Source organism: Numenius arquata, chromosome 13 (assembly GCF_964106895.1).
Source record: "Numenius arquata chromosome 13, bNumArq3.hap1.1, whole genome shotgun sequence".
Taxonomy (NCBI): Eukaryota; Metazoa; Chordata; class Aves; order Charadriiformes; family Scolopacidae; genus Numenius; species Numenius arquata.
In genome coordinates this window covers 1,710,494-1,730,279 of record NC_133588.1, presented here as the reverse complement: position 1 = coordinate 1,730,279, position 19,786 = coordinate 1,710,494, and the positions used below count along the sequence as shown (strand labels likewise).

The window sequence follows — 19,786 nt, the reverse complement described above, 5'->3', positions numbered from 1 at the left end:
CCATTTATTCTATAGTCATACAGTGACTTAAACATGTATAGGTCATTACATGGCTCTTTTAAGTATGGTCTGGTCAACTTAAATTCACCCTGTGAGAAGGAGATTCTGTCTGTAGCTCAGTTCTTAAATGGTTAAACTAAGAACTGCTCGTTTGCTTCTGAGTTTGTTTTAATGAATAAAATGTGCTTTGTGTTAAGTGTGGAATTCGGTTTACAATTTTTGTTTTCTTTCAGAAGATTCAATGATGTTGTTGCGTGATATTTTCCCCTCTTTTTTTTTTCCATTTTGAAGGCCTTCTCACTTAAAAAAAAAAAAATCTCTTTAGGAAATCCTTGGTTTTCATAAGAAACTCACAACTGGAAAACAGACTGTGAAAACAATTGCGTGAAAATGAAAAACTTTTGCACTTTATTTTGAAATGATCAGAGAATACTGGTCACCTCATATTACAAGCAGTGTTGAAACTCCAGCAGCAGTTAATTGCTCTGTAAAAATCCAGTTAAAATAACAAAAGTGATGGAAATAAAAATGGCTTAGACTAGAAATAGGTTTGTATATCTGTTGGATAAAAATCTATACTCAATTACAGACTGCATGTGCTCGTCTGGCATGCAAGATTCTTTATAGAGAAACAGTAGCTAGTGTTACATTTTTCTAATTTTTTTGTATTTCTAAGAGAGAAAGGAGAGCTTTATTAATGTCACTGTTGTGATCATGGTTTTGTCTTTTTTTTTTTTCCTTTCCAGATACTGACTACCCTTGTTAAAGGAATTTGTAAACCAGTAACCTGCAAAATCCGCATTTTGCCCTCAGTAAGAACATAGATCATTATGCTAAAGTGTTTAATTGATTTTAATTCTGTGATTTAAAATTAATTAGAGTATATGGTATTCTAATATATTGGCATTTTAGACCTGTTATTGTGAAATAATGCTTGGAATTGCAATTTCTGTTTGGGATGCTGTCACAACCTAAAGGGCTATCTGACCTGCAGGTGATAGAGATAGTGACTGTGGGTTTGTTGAATTCCATGGTACATGAGGACACAGAGGCTTTTATCCTCTGAATTTCTAAACTTTATTACAGATTACCACAAATACCACAAAAAGCACTGTAGCAAATATACCTTTTATTAATAAAGCAAGATATAGATACATCTATCTATAGCTATTATGAATTATTAGCAGCAGCAGTGGTATAACAGAAATTATTAATATGGCAGCAATCAATTATAGCAACAACCAAGTTGGTATATACTATTACAAGTTCCTACAGACTTATCACCTGCGAAGCAAACTTGCCAATAATGTAACAGCAGATATGGTAGATTACTTATATGCATATACATATATATATGTTCATATATATATGTTCATAGTATGTTCATAGTAATAATACTGGTATCAAGTGCATTAGACAGATCCCAGAAGGGGTCCAGACCATCCCAGACAGAAGGACAAACTGGTGGTCCCAGAAGGGGGACCCAGCCATCCCAGAAGCATGAAGACAAAAGTAGGCCCAGGGGGGACCCATAAAAAAAGCAGAGACTCCAAAGGTCATGTGTGTCATGGAGTCTGGAGTCAGCCAGGTGTCCCTGCCAAGAGCCCAATATCTCATAGAAAGTTTGTGCAGAGAGTTCAACCTGTTTAGGAAAAGTATGTGCAGCATGGGAAGCTCTCAGAGAGAGAGAGAAGCTCCATTTTGGATGAAAATTAAGTCATTTTTATGTCATGGAAACACAGAGGCCATAGGCCACCACCCCTCGAGCAGCCAGTAGATGCTGTTAATTCCTATTTTTCACCTGGGGCAGCCAATAGATGATTGTTTTCTTTCAGATGAATTTTTATTTTTTCCAGATGGACTTCATGTTCTTGCAGTTAGAACAGCCAATGACGGTTACAGATTCTTTCTTTCTTGGGATATTTTCTTGTTTTTTCCAGCCTGTTTTTTACCTTTTCAGATGATAAATTGCTGATAAGGTTCCTTGGTTTTGCACTTATTGATGGTATCTCAGGATGTTGCTGGTTTCTAGGTACCCAGCTGCACTTAACAAGGATGTTTCTGGTTTCCAGACTAACAGTTTTGAGGCTGGCATGAATTTTCTCTCTCGGTATGTTTCAGAAGATCTTTTTCTTCTGTTCAGTAATTCTCCCCTTACAACCAGGTCGCCTTTCTGGCTGCTCACTTCAGATGCCAAACTTCATTTTTCCTCTCTAATTTAAAAAGTCAAAAAAATACTAAACATTAATGTCTACATGGCCTTATTCCATTGAACTCCAAATGTGGATACTTCTGTTAAGTACTTCTGTACCTCTGAGTTAATCCCAAAGCTTTTGCTGGTGGATAAGCAAAAAAAGGAAAAAGACACTCTAGTTTTAGAAGGCAACTGCCAAATGTGGGATGGACTGAGAGTAATACTGTGTGTATGTAAGCAGTGTGATGAACTTTGAATTTCTTGACAGTCTGCTTGAAGAGGGGAAGACCAAGCCCTAATGTCACTTCTCCAACATTCATGTTAACAATGAAGATTTCACTAATGAAATTGTGTTTACAAAAGGAACTGCCTGTGCTCTATCAACTACTGATATTCTACACTGCAAGGAAATTTGGCATTACTTGAGTCCTGATTTACTGTACATGCAATGACAGCAATAAATACTACAAATGATACCCCAATTAAGAACAGCTTCTGCAGCCTTTTTAGAATTTTTTTGATAAACTGAAGCACTGAAATTGCTAGCTTATACAGAGAGGTTCATAATCTTCCTTCTCGGAAGCAACATCTTCATTGCAATTAGAATGACTTTCTTTCTGGATAGGTTCTTGGGTACAATAATTTATTTCAAAGAAATTGTGCTAAAGCTGTTGCATTTGGTTTTGTCAGTATTTTTCTACAATTTAACTAGCGAGAATGTAGTGAAAATACATGGGTTCTGTGGTTTTTTTTTTTTTACAACTGATCTAGCTTCCTTACTGGATTATTTTTTTTCACTTGAGTTCCCTACATATTTTTAAACCTCCAAAGATGATGTACCTTCTCTTTTAATGACTGATTATTTTGCGATTGTGTATTTAATTACCTGCCTAGATACCATGATTGCATATGACCTGGATAGACATTTCGGTAGGTGGGTGAACTGTGCCTGAGCTACCTATTGTTCAAAAGTCATTTACACATGCACTTAAAATGATTAAAAGAACAAATGAAGCCTATATGAAAAGAATCGGTAACTCTGGGATCATTTTCGTTCTGAAGTACTAAAGTATGAAATCAAAGAACTGGCACCTTTCCTTTTTATTTTCTACAACTATCCTAGAGCCTCTTCCTTTTTGTTTCAAGCTGCTTTTGCATAACATGCCATCCATCAGAACAGCAGGTGAGTTTCTATCTCTACGTCTGTGCCAGCTGGGAGATGTTGCATTTTTCAAAGACTGAATGTGCTAATTTTGTGATGAGCCACAGATCATTCTTCAGATTTTGAAAAGAAAATTGGCCTTATCTTTTTTTCATTCTGCCTTTTAACAGCATCTTACCTCTGAAGATATACTGGGAGCTTCCCCTTTTTCCCCTCTATCTTTTGATGTCATGTACAAGTATCATTAGAATTTTTTAGGTACTAGTTAACTTTTTTAAGACACATCTGAGAGGAATATTTATAGATGTGTGGTTGTGTGTTACATTGATTTCAGAAGGCATCCTCTTATTAAGATACATATTAATTACAATTTGCAGAGTATTTGTTAGAGAGGACTTGCTAATCAAGTGTTTTGTATCATTTTCAAATGATAGTCTAAAAACCTGTTGGAAAATATTGTCCTACTGCAGAGTATTGTGTTACCTGGTTTGAGGAAGTTTGATATCTATAGTTTCAAGGAAATACTGAAAATGGGTTCTTATTTTTGCCATAATATATAGTTCTTTATTGGGAGTTAAGGTTGAAATACAGGAATCATACCTCTTGATAAAAGAAAAGACTCCCAACATTTGTTTGTACAGTGATCGCGTGATAGTTATTCCTTTTGCTTTGATCTAAAATCATGTCATTCTCTCTTATCCCTCAGGTTGAGGATACTGTGAATCTGGTAAAGAGAATAGAAAAAACTGGTATTGCTGCCATTGCAGTCCATGGAAGGTAAATCAATTTCAGGCAAGAGAGACTTAGATTTTTATATTTTTTTTAGTTTGCTGATGAAAGTAGCACAGTAAAATATGACTAGAATGTACTCTACATGTATATGTAGAATGTATTATGTAATATATGCAATATGTGGTTCTGATTTCAACAGCTAAGTCACAGAATCACAGAATCTTTATGGCTGGAAGGGACCTTTGAGATCGAGTCCAACCACAAAAAGGAACAAAAAAAACCAAACAAACAGAAACCAAACCCACAAACAGACACAAACCCAACAATCCCGGGCACTAGAGCATGCCCTGAAGTGCCACGTCTACACGTTCCTTAAATCCCTCCAGGGATGGCGACTCCACCACCTCCCTGGGCAGGCTGTTCCAGTGCCTGACCACCCTCTCAGGAAAGTAATTCTTCCTAATATCTAATCTAAACCTCCCCTGCCCCAACTTCAGACCATTTCCTCTGGTCCTGTCATTATTCACTTGGGAGAAGTGAAATAAATTGGTGGTGTAGAAAATCAGGCCGGTAGTTAGAGAATTGAATGACTTGTTGCTATTTTTCTAAAATTTTTGTCTCAAAGGCCAAATAAAACTAAAATTATCTTGCATACTCTATCTAAAAAATGCTGCTTATCTCGATATGGAATTACAGTAACAATGTTTTAAAATTTATTTGATATGAAAGAATTCTCATGTGTTTAAAGAAGAAAAAAAAAGGAAAATTACATCAAATATATGAATAAGTGGAAATAAGTATGTCCCAATAAACCTTGAGTCGTGTTTGCTGTGATTCAGATACCTACAAATTCCATATGAAATCTTTGGTCTTGTCTATTTTTGTTTGTTGGAAAGGAAGAAGGAGGAGAGGCCTCAGCACCCTGTGCACTGTGATGTGATCAAAGCTATATCTGAAGCAGTCTCCATTCCAGTAATAGCAAAGTAAGTTGGACTAATTAGCTCGTTATTGCAAGGTGCCTGTACCTACCTAACTTAAGATTTGCAAGTGCAGGAAGATCTGTTGTGTGGAGTGAATACAGTGTTACATGTTACCAAAAATCACATCTGAATAGAGGTGGCAGTGCCAGAAGTTGGCTGTATGAAATACCACCTTACCTCAGTTTTTGGTTTAAAAGTTTTATGTATTTGTAAAAAAATTTTTGCTTTTGTGTGTCACAATCTATCCTACGCAAGCTGTTTCTGATTGATTGCATCCAGCAGTTGAATTCTCTGTGCTTCTAAGCCCTGTGCAGTGACTGGTTATAACCCTACCGCTGTGTGTCTGGGACACTTGCACACTAGAGATCACCTGTCCCACCGCTCAAAACCAGTGGGATATTCTGTGGCCTCACATTTTCCCTGAGACCTCGTTAGTCTCCAGACTTATGGACCCGATGCCACTGAATCTCTCTGCTTGTATTGATAGATCCTTCAGTAACTCTGTGATAGTAAAATAAGGAACTCAGTCGTAGAAAAGTTTATCTACAAACTGGTAAGTTTAAAGAGCAATTTTGGAAGCAGAGGTAATGAAAAGTATCAAACTGTCCTGAGTTGTATCTGACCAACATCTTTAGATGTTTCGTCTCTCTCTAAGTGGCAGTAAAATACCCCTGGGCAGAGAAGCAGTGTCCTTAAATGAAGTTCTCTCTTCATTGATCTTGAGTTTCCATGGAAAAGCTGCATCTCTGCAAACCATATACCTGGATCAGGAATTTGAGAACTGTGATCCTGTTCACATTTCTATGTACATGTGTCCCGGTTTGAAGTAAAACCGAACCAATTTTCTGTTCTGTAACTTTACATCCTAGCTAGGCCTCCTCTAACTCTCTGAAATTAACGGCATATTGTGGAGAAAACTGCTCGTTCTCAGAGTGATAAGACCAATGTTTGTGCTCCATGCCAAGGGATGGTATGCAGGGAGGCCCTTGCTTATACTTATTGCTATAACAACCAAGGTCAGCCAATTTCGTTATTTGCCCCCTTAGAGGGTCGGAAACGGAAAAAACGTAGAGGGGTCACATCGGTGGGGAGGAGTGGACAGGACAGGTGACCCAAACCTGACCAACTAGGGTATTCCACCCCATCTGCCCCATGCTCAGTATAAAGGCTGAGGGATCAAAGGGTCAGCCCCTTTCCTGCGATGGCCGACGTCCAGAGAGGACTCTGTCTGTTCATCTGCCTTTGATCCCGATCCGTGTGTTCCTGACTCCAGAGCTGGAATCCAGTTCCCATTCGTCACTGAGTCCAGTCTGGGACTTCCCCAGTGCCTGCCGGTGATGTGACTGTCATCCTGGGAACTTGATACGGTTTTGTATATATTGTATCTATTTCATTATTTTTCTTCTTTATTTTTATTTTAATATTAATTTTTCATTAAAGTAGTTTAGTTCATTCTAAACTTCTGAATCTCCTTATCTCTTTCTCCTCCTCTCTCCTCTTTTAGGGGGGGGGAAGGGGGGGGGAAGGGCCATCTGCCGGTCCAGTTTTGGTAAATTCAGCCAAAACCACGACAACATGTAGAAAATACATTGAAAGTCACAATTTTTGCAGTTAGAAAACCTCTTTCTGTACTAGATAAAGGCAGTATTCCATGCTGATAATCTTTGTTGATCCACTTCTCGGTGGTTCACCCCTTTCTAGTTTTCAGAATAATTTTTTAAACAATATGGTGAAGGCTTTGTTTGCCCGGGTAAAAGATGAGGCCAACAATTTTTCTTAGCTTTTGTGCATGTCACAGAAATGTCAGCTCTATGTGAGTACTTTCTATGATGTTGATGTGTGTAATTAAGATACAAAATATCAGAGACTTATTGTTGATAAATTGCTTCTAATTAATCCCCACATCAATTTACTTCTTTGCAAGTGTTCTAAAATGCTAAACGAACCTTAACCATTCTTTTTTTTTTTTTTTTGATGGTTTCTCTGAAAATGATATGACCTTTGTTTTAAGTCCACTTAGTGAAACTTTTCCCTCTCTAAAGAAATCAAAATGTACAACTTGGAATCTTGCTTATTAAATATATTTGGTCCATCATACAGGAATGAGTAAAAGGAAGTAGGCTGGTGCTAAAGAAAAGCAAGAAAACTTGAATTGGTACTGTGATTTCTAGAGTGATACTGTGTTCATGGAATAATCTTCCATAAGAGCGGGAAGCTTGCTTGTGCTGTTTTCACAATGTAAATATCTGGTTTTAAAGTAATATATCGTTCTCTAGTTTTTATTTCGAATTTGAGAGGGTTTTCACTTTTGAAGGGAAAAAGATCCTACTCTTTCTTGATAGTTCAGAAGTCCAACTTTTATTTTGCATTTAAAAAATGTTGTGAAGGGAAACTTTTAACAGAAAGAAAAGGCATTTTAAGTGTTCTTTTTGCTTACTAACGTGTGACTTGCTGGCAGAGGCAGTACAATAGCAGTGCAACTTTATTGTACTTTAAAAGTGCTTTGTGACTGATTTGGAATTACTATTTGTAGTTGCTCTGCATATGTTAGTGCCAGTACTGAATGATTCCATCCATGCTTAACTTGTTTTCAGCACCACTTGTGCCAGCACAGGTAGTGTGCAGCTGAAGGTTACAGAACTGTTACCACCATTTTTCAAACAACACGGATGTGATCCTTTGTGAGCCTTATCCATTAAGAACTCTGTGAAAGCACATAGTTTGTATAAAACACGAAGTATGTTATTTCTTCACAAAAACAATCTTCCTTTTTTAAGAGAAGTGTGCTGATAATGAAAAATATTATATATAATCAATGATTTAATGAGCCATTACTAATAAAACTCTCAGACCCATTTATTATCTTAGATTTGAGATACTATCCTAAGTAGATTCTGCTGCCATTAATAATGTAATATCACACTGAAAATACAAGGTTGTGTTAAAGTATAAGTAATAGCAAATAAAACTTGCATGATTATAACAGTTATGTTAATTTTTAGTGGAGGATCTCATGACTTCATCAAAGAATATACGGACATTGAGACCTTCCAGAAAGCAACAGGTGCCTCATCAGTAATGATAGCTCGTGCTGCCATGTGGAACCCATCTATCTTCAGAAAAGAGGGTCTTTTCCCCTTGAAAGATGTCATGCAAGATTACATCAAATATGTATGTTTTTTGGAAGATCTTACTTGTAGATAACATTGTTTAGAATTGTCAATCCACATCTTAGTACAATATTTTAACTCCTCTTAATTTCAAAGACTTAGGCTCTGGGGACATTTTAACACACTGCATATGACATGAGTTTTTCAAATCAACCACTACTACTTCTGTTTTATTTTGTTCAGAAAAAAAAAATTCAGAAATCTGTATTTGGAAAACAGTTGTTCCTGAACATTCTTCTTGTACATACCATGCTTTATAGCCCTAGTTTCTTGGGAACATTTATGAGGCTTTTCAAGGCTACCTAAAAATGTCTAGGAGTCTGAAAAGCTAATGATATGTAGGCCAACTGTCTTGATGTTACAGTAATACAAATAATATTGAACAGAGAGGTGAAGGAATCTTAAATAGTTACTGCTTGAGTCATTTTTATAAATTAATTGCTTTTCACAAATACTGAAAAGAGTTTTTAACAGCGGGAAGCAAAGGGACTGATTTGCCGATGAAGTAATGCTGTATATCTATAGCTTCATTAGCTGGGTCATCTACTGTATAAAGTTTTATCTGTGATTCAAATACACAATTTTAGTGACATAATAGGAAATTAATCGGAAATTTGTGGCTTTGATCATGTAATCAATTAAAAATCTTTTGTTTTTTAAAAATTTGGACTGCCATTAACTAAATACTTACTAAAATGTCACTGCATCGCTAGTCAGTTATGTAAACTGATCCATTCTTTCTTCCTAGGTATATAGAATAACTTTGTATGAATAAATTGAACTTCTGTTCATGAAAGCATGCCGAAATAATCAGATTATACTCATATTCATGAGTAGTCTTGAATATGTTATTGAAAAAACTGTACATTGTGGTTTGCCTTTCAAAAAGGATTTTGAAATTAATCAGGAGACATGAGCATTGTATAAGATAAATTTGTTTGGTACGTTTTTATATACTTTGTCTCTCTCCAGGCAGTGAGATACGATAATCACTATACCAACACAAAATACTGTTTGTGTCAAATGTTAAGAGAACAGCTGGAAACTACTCAGGGTAAGAAGCTGCATGCTGCACAGTCCACACAGGAGATCTGGTAAGTACACACTTCAGAAATAGGAATCATAGAATCATAGGATTGTCTAGCTTGGACATTAGTCCAACCGTCAGCCTAACTCTGATAAAATCCATCACCAAACCATGTCTCTAAGCACTGTGTCAACCTGTCTTTTAAATACCTCCAGGGATGGTGCCTCAACCGCTTCCCTGGGCAGCCCATTCCAAGGCTTAATAACCCTGTCAGTGTCAAAATTGTTCCTAATATCCAATCTGAACCTCCCCTGGCACAACTTGAGGCCATTTCCTCTTGTCCCATCGCCTGTGACTTGGGAGAAGAGACTGACCCCCCCGGCTACACCCTCCTTTCAGGGAGTTGTGGAGAGCGAGAAGGTCTCCCCTCAGCCTCCTTTTCTCCAGGCTGAACACCCCCAGCTCCCTCAGCCTCTCCTCATAAGGCTTATTCTCCAGACCCCTCACCAGCTCCGTTGCCCTTCTCTGGACCTGCTCCAGCCCCTCAATGTTTTTTTGTGGTAAGGGGCCCAAAACTGGACACAGCATTCAAGGTGGGGCCTCACCAGTGCCCAGTACGAGGGGAAAGGTTGTACTCTCTGGGAATTGTACTCTCTGTCAAGCTTGCAAACGACTTCTCTGTCTGTAGCAGTGCCTGACACTTCTAAATTCCTGTTAGTGAGATGTGGAATAATACAGTAAGTATTTCCGGGTTTCCTCCATGCTCAAGTGTTAAAGCTTTAACCCTAAAACTGTCTATGTCTTTGACATACTAATTTGATTGGTGGTTCACTGAGTTTCAGACATTTATCCAGTATTTGCATTAACTCATTAAGAAAGGTTTCAGCATTCTGTAGTGGCAGTCTGGAGGGTAATCGTGTGGAGCTTGTTTTCTTTGAGATATATTTATTTATTCTGACTTTCCCTTTTGCATGTGGGGTTTTTAATGTTACTGGAATTTTTATGATAAGGTGCTTGTTGTAAATGAACACTTAGAGATAAACTCAAAATGATGTATGAAGGTTGTCTATGTGATACTTAAATGTATTTCTTTTGTGCTGCTTTTCATACCTGAAATATGCTAATGAACCACGACAACCTTTTTGAGGAAACATAGTAGCTTTAATGAACCTCTTCATCCTGGACATCTGAAATAGTCTGGATGAAATTTCTCAAAGGGGTAGACAGAAAAGGAAGAAGGAAAAGTTTGAGAGAAACCATAAAATAGACACGTGATTGAAGAATTCACACAGAATGCAGGAGAATTCAGCTTTGGACCCATCTCAAACTGAACAAAATAAAGTTCTGAGCATGCACGTGTCATCCATGTTGTGTGCTATAGTTATCCTTCTGACGGAATGGAGAGGAAGAGAGTCTCTTTGTTTTTATAAAATAAATAGTCTCAAACTGTTATCTTACATGTATGAAAACGGATAAAATATTGAGAGCTTGCAGTATTTTGCAAATAGAGGTGCTGTTTTCCAGCAAGCCCTAGTCAGCATTCTGTTCGTGTGAATGGAAATGCCTGTAATCCTTCAGCCAGTTTATTGTCATTTACCAGTTTTGGCTCTCTATAGACACTGCTGTCCACAACTGTTACATTACAATACAATACAATGAGAAGAATTTGTATTTTATATATAAAAGGAGCTAGTCTTCATTAATCACAAAGGAGCAGTGGAATTCATGAACAACATTTATACTTTTCAAGTTACTTTTCACTTTTGCAATGTAAATAGTTTAACAATATTTAGTATAGTAACTTACCATCTATTTTGCTTATATTTTTCCAATTTGGTTAGAAGAGATATAGTATAGATTGAAACGGAAACAATTTTTTACAACTTCAAATAAATCGTAGCCGAAAGGGTGATGGTGTTCTCTACTGACTGAATAGTAATGCATAGTACGGAGAGAAAAGAAATTGTAAGTAATAGTCAAGCCTTTAAATGGGTAATAAACAGGTAATTAGAAGAGTCGCAGTTTATACACTTAAGCACTGGATAGAGGTCTAAGTGTAAAAGTTTTGCCTATGCCTAACAATTCTTTAGGGCCTTCTAAAATTGAACATAATCAGTTTTTGTATGTGTGATGCAATAGCAATTTCAAAATTGGCTTAGGCAGTGTGTGTGCATGAGAGAGGGACAGAGAGCCACTTGAAAATTTATAAGACTGCTTTCTATCAGCAGACTCAATCTTTTAAGCAGTGTTCTAAACAGTCTGGTTAATGTCCAGATAACAAGAACATTCAGTGCACCTACACATCTTCAAACAAAAATGCTACTTAATACTGCTGTCTCCTGGTGATGATGGCATATTACAGCCATTCGAGGTTTTGGCCTCAATACTGAATGCAAGAGAACAGGCTGCTGCATTTCAGACCAAAAAAAAATTACATAACAGCACATAAGTTGTCTTCTCTTAGAAGCATCGGTTGGCATTATTCAGCTTCGTTGCTTTTCCACTTAAAACATTGGAGATTGTTTTGTGGCCAGAATTCGTGTTGTCATTGAACAGCTTTATACCAATGAGCAGTCTCATAACAGTCAGAAAGTTAAAGTTTTCTATGCTGCATGCTTTATCGTTGTTGAACGATAAAGAAAATGAGTAGTCTCATTTTTTTGAAAGTAAATGCAGCCTGCTATGGATCTGAAATTTAGAAGGATTTGAGGCTCTTGCCTTTGACCCAGGTCTTAGTTGTACTCCCTTGTACTGGGGCTTGTGAATAATACTCTGAAGTCAGAAAATCTGAGATTTTGAGGTATTTGGATATTATAGTGTTTATTGCTTATAGTATTTTTAAATACTAAAATTAGTTTTTTCACTCATATTGCCCTTGTGGAGGTGATGCAAGAGGGAGGCACTTGGAGACCTTCTTTGCTAATTCATCCACCTGCAAATTTTTAATTGACCTAATAACTTGGAACATTGCAGGACCTGTATTTCTGATTGATTCTGCCTGGACTTTCAGGCTGCAAATTGACTATATAGTCCTGGAAGTGAAAACATTCTTTTCCTATTTGGAGGTCAACAGTGTCTGATAAGAATTGAAGGAGAAATGATATAATGTCACCGTGCAGAACACAGCCACACTTTCATGTGATTCTTTGTACATATATATTCTATTTAAACAATTGATTTTTGTACTTTTCTCTATCATAATGTGATACAAAAATTTACTAGCTGATCTCTAATACAAAGACATTCTGTTTGACTAGTGAAGTCTTTGAAATGGCTGACTTCTACGAAGAAACAACAGCTATTTTCGAAGCAAAGAAAACATCTCTAGAAACCGAGACACAAGATGAAGATGACCAAATGGAAGATCCAGATGTAATAAAAATGGCTGTTAGATTTGACAAGTAAGCATACCAATTAAATTCTTCACTATCCTGCTTCTGCAAATAAAAACTGTGAATTGTGACAGTGACAGACATCATTATTTTGAAAGTAATTATTTTCATAACAGCACTTACTGAGTGAATGAAGCAATTTGTGTACGTCATTACATCGTCATTAGCATCACCGCTCTTCTGGTGCTGTTCAGGTGTTGTAAGATGTTCTTTAGTCCCAGGCTTCCTGAGACTGTTTAATTCTCTCAGTTAACCTGTTAAAAGGGGTGAGTGATTTTAAAAAAAAATTCAAACATCTGTACTTAAAAGAATGTGAGTACACAAAGATACAGAGTTCAGTTATTTTTAGTGAAATTTAACTAAAATGGAATACTTCTTCTATAGAAGGTCCTGAACAAATTTTATAATACACTTTTCTAAGCAGATAATGTATATGCTTATCTGCAGTCTTCTAAATGTGTTCCACTCATAAGGTATCTAATTCATGGAGTTATGTACAATATTATTTTAAGTAACCTTTGATTATAATCTGTAAAGCCTATAAAAATGTTGTTATTTTCCACAGTATACCCATGTTTGCTATTTTTGCTATGTTTGCTATTGAGTCTATCAAACAGCCCCAGAAGAGTGTGATACAAAATGCTCCTCAAATCCAGTCATAGTGCTTTAATATTTAGAGGAGATATTACCTGTCTCCCTGAGGGCTGACTGTTGTGGTTTTACAGTATTTCTTTTTTTCTGCCAAGTATGAGGGGCTGTAAGCTCCACTGTCTCATAACAGAAGCAGCTTCTTTTCTATCTTCAAGTGTTTAATCTTATATTGTTGCTTATAATAAGCAGTGCCAAACCGTATCTCTATTCTGTGTCGTATATTTAGTTAGAATATCCTTTCTGGTAAGTAACTTTTCTCTATTTGTATTACTACAGGTTGTGAATGTTTGGGAAGGATTAGTAGGAACGTTTAGATTTTTAGATGTTATATCAGACATATTACTTGAATTATCTAATAAAGAAGCAGCGTTTTTCTCATAATTTGAGCACAAAGAATAGCTGGTAGAAGCAATACAGTAAGCAGCGCTATCTGATTTAAAATAGAACTCTGTGTACCGTTGTTGACCACAAATTTTTCTGTCTAGGCGAGAATATCCACCACAGATTACTCCAAAAATGTATCTTCTGGAATGGTGTAGGAAAGAAAAGCATCCTCAGCCTGTTTATGAAACTGTGAGTCAATGAAGAAACTCTTTCAAACTTCTTCCTCTGCCTTGTCTATGAAATTAAGTATTTTAGGACTCCTGGTAGTGAGAAATTCTGCTTCCCAGGCTGGCATAGCTCTTGAGTAAGCAGCATCAGATATGGTAATTCACATATGTATGAAAACCGTGGCTTATTTTATTAGAAAATAAAAATTTACAAGTCAGGCCTTCAGTCTAGTTTTGATTCATGTGTGAAAAGTTGCTGTAACTACAGGTTGTTACATAGTTCATGAACTTCCTTTTACTTTTTCTGTGAAGTAAAGAGTTTGGATTCAGAATGTTTTCTCTGTTGCACACTGTTATAGGTAGGAACTACTCTGGGCAGGAGCAACTGATTGGTTAGATAGGGAAATTAGTTGATTTTTTTTTTGAAAGCAAAAAGTATTTGCAGTTTGAAAAATTTCCTCTTTTTTAATCTTAAAATACACAAAGTTAAATTTGTGGTGTGAATTACAGTAATTTTAAAGATGTTACGCAATTGTGGTGTAACGACAAGACGAGGAACCTTGACAATGTTGTGAATTCTGTACATGACGTGACTGATTTTGACACACCCCTCCCTTTTAATTCCTTTTTTCTCCAGGTTCAAAGACCGCTGGATAGATTGTTCTGTTCAGTAGTGACAGTAGCTGAGCAAAAATACAGATCAACTCTGTGGTAAGCTATCAAGTGGTTTTTGCAGCTGTATTGTAATTGTTTGTGAAATGTTGCTTAAAACTTGCAATGAAAGGGTGCTCCAGTTTGTTCCAGTTGACATTGATCAAAGTCAACTAAAAGCTGCTATCTAAAGCTACCTCTGGGAGGGAGAAAGGATTCAAAATTTCTGAGAATTGAATGTGACAAGAGGAAGTAAGCTTTAGCATAGTCAAGTAAACCACTACAGATTTTAATTCACATAGTACATTAGCCCACAGATTGTATTGGGAGGGCAGCAAATAGGTGACCCAATTGTGTCTGTGAAGAGTTCAGAAACTAATCCTGGAAGGCAGAGGGGAATGTTGAAGGAGGTAACATCTACAGACGCTACAGCACATCCATTCTCAATAACAAGTCAGGATTAAGTCTCTATATACAGTGAAGCAGAGGGCAGTTTAGTGGCTTCTCAGAGATCCCAGATCAACAGTTACATCCAGGGCTGCTCTAAAGTTCCATGACAGTAGTTTGTACCATCATCTGTTAATACTGGAGTTGACTTCAGGCATTTGCACCTAAGTTGATTTAACTGCAAAGCTGGAGCTCAGCATTGAACATTTTAAAGAGGACAAAAGCACAGAGAAGTGACTGGTGTTTGCAGCATTCCTGCTGAGAGACCTTAGGAAGTTAAGCTCAGTTGAGATGAAACTTTGAGAAGAAAATGTTTTCAAATATTGAACTTTACAAATCTTTTAATCTGCAGTCCCTCTCACAAGCGACACAATTTTTATTATTATAGAACAGTTCCTGCTTTTGCCAGTGTCAATGAACTTGTGCACCTACCAGAGATTATATTTGGGCCTCAGCGTCTTTCAAAAAATGTGATCCTTCCAAACTCAGTTTTGTTTAGTGATCATATTTGTAAAAGGTAACTTTGAGGATTGCAGCCACTTGAGCCAAACACGTGTTGAGTTCGTACCTCTGAAAAGAAGAGTGTTTGAGACACAAAAGCCTGATAGATACTGATTTTCTCGGGATGTTACATCAGGAGTGATGCATCAGCATTAGCACCTAGCAAGGTTCAGATAATTTCTGGAACTGACTATTTTGTTCTGCTGTGAGATGACTACAAATGCTGTTTATTTCATGGTGTTGCATCAGAGACAGGAAACTGTTTGTCTCTTGGCCGTGTAGAGTCTTCAGTTTCTACTTTTACCTGTGCTTTGTCTGCTTTGCTCTTCAGGGACAAGTCAAAGAAACTAGCAGAGCAGGCTGCAGCTATTGTCTGTCTGAGAACATTGGGTGTCCCGGAGGGGAAACTGTGTGAGGGAGAAAGTCACCTGGTTAACAAACGCAAGAGGGAAGATCGGGAGCATTTGAATAACAGAGACCACGGAGAAGATCTCGCTGAGCCTTCCCATAAAAAAGCTAATTTTATTGAAGGAACTTCTGACATGAATGTGCCTAAGATGCCACGATAGCATGGAAATTAGAGGTTTCACACCTACGCAGCTACAGATTAGCTCCTGTTTGTATATCTTGCTATTCACATTTCATTTGGATTCTCTCGGAGACAGATAAATTCCCCGGTTGTGAAAAATGCCAATGAGATGTTTACTGTTCACCACTCGCTATCCCTATGGTGCCTTTCAGACAGGATAAATTATCAACATGATTTTAAAGAATATTGAGAAGATTATCCAAAGTAATAAATTTTTTTAAAATATCTGATATTCTCAAAGCAATTTGGTCATTGGTTTTATTACCTGTGTTTTTATTTTTAAGAAGTCTGCAGCATACTGGTAACAGGTGTATGAATACATCATCCATAAGCTGATGGATTCATTGTGGAACTATGTAGTTAATCAGAAGAATCAATGTATGAAAATATTAGTAGCAACGTAGACGTGGTATTGTCAAATGGGTTTTGTGCATGTCTTGCAAGCTTTATTTACAGCTGTCATGTATCAAGAAAAAGTTTTTTGCAGAGATAAGGACCTAGAAATTATAAACAAGGATGAAAATAACATTCTTCTTCCATAATTTCTACTACACTTTACCCTCCAGAAATATGATAATAAGAATTAACCATCCTTTCCTGGTCTTAGGAATTACAATTGTGCCTTTCCAATAAGGAATTGGAGCCAAGCCTGGTAGCCATCGATTTGTTGAATGAAGGCACTTTGAGCTGTTTTGTTCGTTTGAACTTGGAAGTTTTAGTAAATATGTACATGTTTATTACTTGCAATAATGGGCATCCAAATATGGCCTTATGTGCGTGTTCTTGAAATGTGACCTAGTTTGCCTCAGTATTTAGCTGTTAGTGATATTGGTGGCCTTAATCAAAGGCACATGTTCTCTTCTTAATTTGCCGTCATCATAACTTCCTATTAAAGTAAACTATAAGTACATGCTGTGTGCCAAGAGAGGATACAGACCCAGTCTGATTTCATGGCAATCCAGCCAAGCTTGTCTGATTTGAATTAGAGTTTTGAATCCCCAAAAGAATGTTCATGGATTAAGCGAATTCAGGGACTTCAGTTATTAACAGTTTATTGAAATGGTGGTTTAGTTGTCCTCAACAGGGTGAGGAATCTTCAGATTTTCAGTTCTGGTCTGAACACAAAATGACAGGGATATCATGCCATGGCTTCTGAAGTATTTTTCATAGTCTTCCTATTTGAAACTTTGAACCTCTTTCCTCAAGTGATAGTGCCGGCATCAAACCATTCTTTTACAATGGAAGAATGATATTTCACCAGATCACATGCAGACTTGTGAAATTAGATAGATACGTATTTATATTTAAAATGTCTGCTGTTTAGATCAGAGTAATTTATAGTAAATTTATACTATCTAAAAAGAAAGTTTTTCTTGCTCGTTTTGTACATTGCAGTAAATGCAGTTAAATATACTTATATATGATAGAACTTTCGTGTTAGAATTTTACACCAAAACAGCAAAAGAATTTGCAGTATTAATCAGAAATTTCAGAAGTAACCATTTGTAACCTGTTTGTGAGTGCTATCTGGGCATCTTAGTTTTGTCAGAACTATTTGAAGCAATCATAGAATAAAAGAAGGAAAAATCATTCTTAGGACCTGCTAGCAGTATGGCTTGCAAGGTCTAATATCATAGAATCGTAGAATGTTTGAGCTTGGAAGGGACCTCTGGAGATGATGGGGTCCAGCCCCCCTGCTCAAAGCAGGGTTAGCTAGAGCAAGTTTCTCAAGACTGTGTCTAGCTGGGTGTCCTGTGTCTCCAAGGATTAAGACTGCACCCACAACCTTTCCTGGCAACCTGTTGCAGTGTTTTATCACCCTTACAGTAAAAAACAGTGGATTTTTTTTTTTTTCTCGTGTCTACATGGAATATTCTGTATTTCCATTTGTGCCCATTGTCTCTTGTCCCGCTACTTAGAAGAGTCTGGCTTCGTCTCTTGTCATTGTCTGTCTAAAACTAAAACTGAATCTTTGGATAAACACCAATTATTATAGGTGGTGGTGCCTAAATACAGTGCGGACTTGTATGGCAGCAATTACTGGAAATTACTGGTGGAAATTACGGTACATTGGGACCAATTTATGGATAAGGCAACCATGGGGAATCACTTGGGAGAAAGTCTGCCATGTCTGATAGGGACCTCTTTCAGAAAAGAGATAGGATCATTAAGTATAGGAGCCAAGGCCTTCATAACAGTATTTGTACCTTTTCTTTTTTTCCCCTGTATTTTTACTTATGATGGAACATGCATCCTTCCTGCCTCCTTAGTGAGACATAGCCTGTGAAGAGTTTTCACATTGTTTCCTTCTAGCAATTCAATGAAAATGAAGTTCTAAGCACACGTATTTATGGTGAGAGATAGGTGACTCCAGTGGCAGTTGAGAACGTGTAAAAATTGGTGGTTTTACAGTGAAGAGCTGAGCAGATTTCTGCAGCATGCTGTCAGAAATTCACATGGAACTGTACTTGAAGGTAGATGCCTAAACAGAGGTATGAATCCCTGTCATGTGGATGCTGTACTAGTCGTGTTACAGAATACGTGCCTCGGTTTACTTCATGGAGAGAATTGGATAAACTTGGATGTGCAGTTCTCTAGGGGCTGAAACAAATACTATGTTAATGCTACTCTGCAAAGTATATGTATCGTATTTATATTAAATCAAATGGGTGCTAAACATCTTGGGGGAAGGTGTTCCTGTTTCCTAATAAGTGCGTGTTTTCAAATACTGAGATGATTATGTGGTCACCAGTGCTTATACTTATTCCTCTTAATTCATTGTAATAGTAGTATACACTAATGAGGTTGTCTGCACTGTAATTGTGGATGGCCATGGCTAGGGCAAACAGCATGTGAAAGTGAGAGTGAGGAGTCACTCTGTTGGAATGAGCATTCAGTCCTAATTATAGCAGGGCTGTAAATTCTGGCAAATGGCTAGAAAGTGTAACGTTTGATACCCTTAATCAACTTCGAGGAGAACTAAAGAAAAGTTGTAATTCTGTATGTGTGTGTGTGTGCAGGTCAATGTTTGGGTTTAATGACTTTCTCTTGCATGCTTTCATTCCTCTTAACTATTACAACTAATGTGTGACTTACTGTCCTACTTTGATCGTTCAGTTCATGCTAACCAGTTCTACAGATAGGCTAACTGTATTTACTGTGTGTGTTACCTTCTCAGCACCGGTTCTAAAAGTTAATTACTTCAGTGACCAGTGCTTTCCTTCTAGAAATTGTTCTATTCACATGAGTTTTAAAGAGCAAACTACACTAGTGCCTCGTCTGTGCAAGTTTCTGCTGTGCTTCTCTTTTCTGCTGTACCTTTCATAAACTGAAGGTGGCAGATTTTTTCTTTTTCCTTTTTTTTTTTTTCTCTTTTCCAGAACAATATGCTGACCTGCGGTATTTAGCCATCCAGGCACTTCTGCATTCTTGGATAGGGTGACAATTGAGACCACAGTTGGTTTGGGGGATATTTAGCCTCACTCTATGGAAATCTTTTTTTTTTTTTTTAAATTTAAATTTGAAGTGGTGTGAGTATGATACTTTGTCAGTCTGAACCAAACCTGTGCTGTTTTCGGTATCTGCTTAGTGAAAATGTTTCACTATTAATCCTATGGAATTCAGTGAAGCAACTGGGTTTTTTCTGTCACAAGGCTGCAGCAAGCAAACAAAAAAGCAGTTGTGTTTTGTTTCTTGGTGCTGCAGAAGCTATTTATAACGATGCTGCCAAAGTGTGACC

At 37.1% G+C, this 19,786-nt stretch overlaps 1 protein-coding gene across 2 annotated transcripts in view; it reads left to right on the top strand.

The window, feature by feature from the left end:
• DUS2 (dihydrouridine synthase 2) overlaps positions 1 to 16,266 on the top strand; it is a 30,232-nt gene extending 13,966 nt beyond the window's left edge. For both annotated transcript variants that reach the window (XM_074157994.1, XM_074157995.1), the window contains 9 exons: positions 747 to 812; positions 4,063 to 4,133; positions 4,985 to 5,071; positions 8,071 to 8,239; positions 9,211 to 9,332; positions 12,523 to 12,666; positions 13,794 to 13,881; positions 14,497 to 14,570; positions 15,790 to 16,266. In XM_074157994.1, the coding sequence (XP_074014095.1) occupies positions 747 to 812; positions 4,063 to 4,133; positions 4,985 to 5,071; positions 8,071 to 8,239; positions 9,211 to 9,332; positions 12,523 to 12,666; positions 13,794 to 13,881; positions 14,497 to 14,570; positions 15,790 to 16,027 (1,059 nt within the window). In that variant the 3' untranslated portion in view covers positions 16,028 to 16,266. The remainder of the gene's footprint in view (positions 1 to 746; positions 813 to 4,062; positions 4,134 to 4,984; positions 5,072 to 8,070; positions 8,240 to 9,210; positions 9,333 to 12,522; positions 12,667 to 13,793; positions 13,882 to 14,496; positions 14,571 to 15,789) is intronic.
• The last annotated feature ends 3,520 nt before the right edge of the window (positions 16,267 to 19,786 follow it).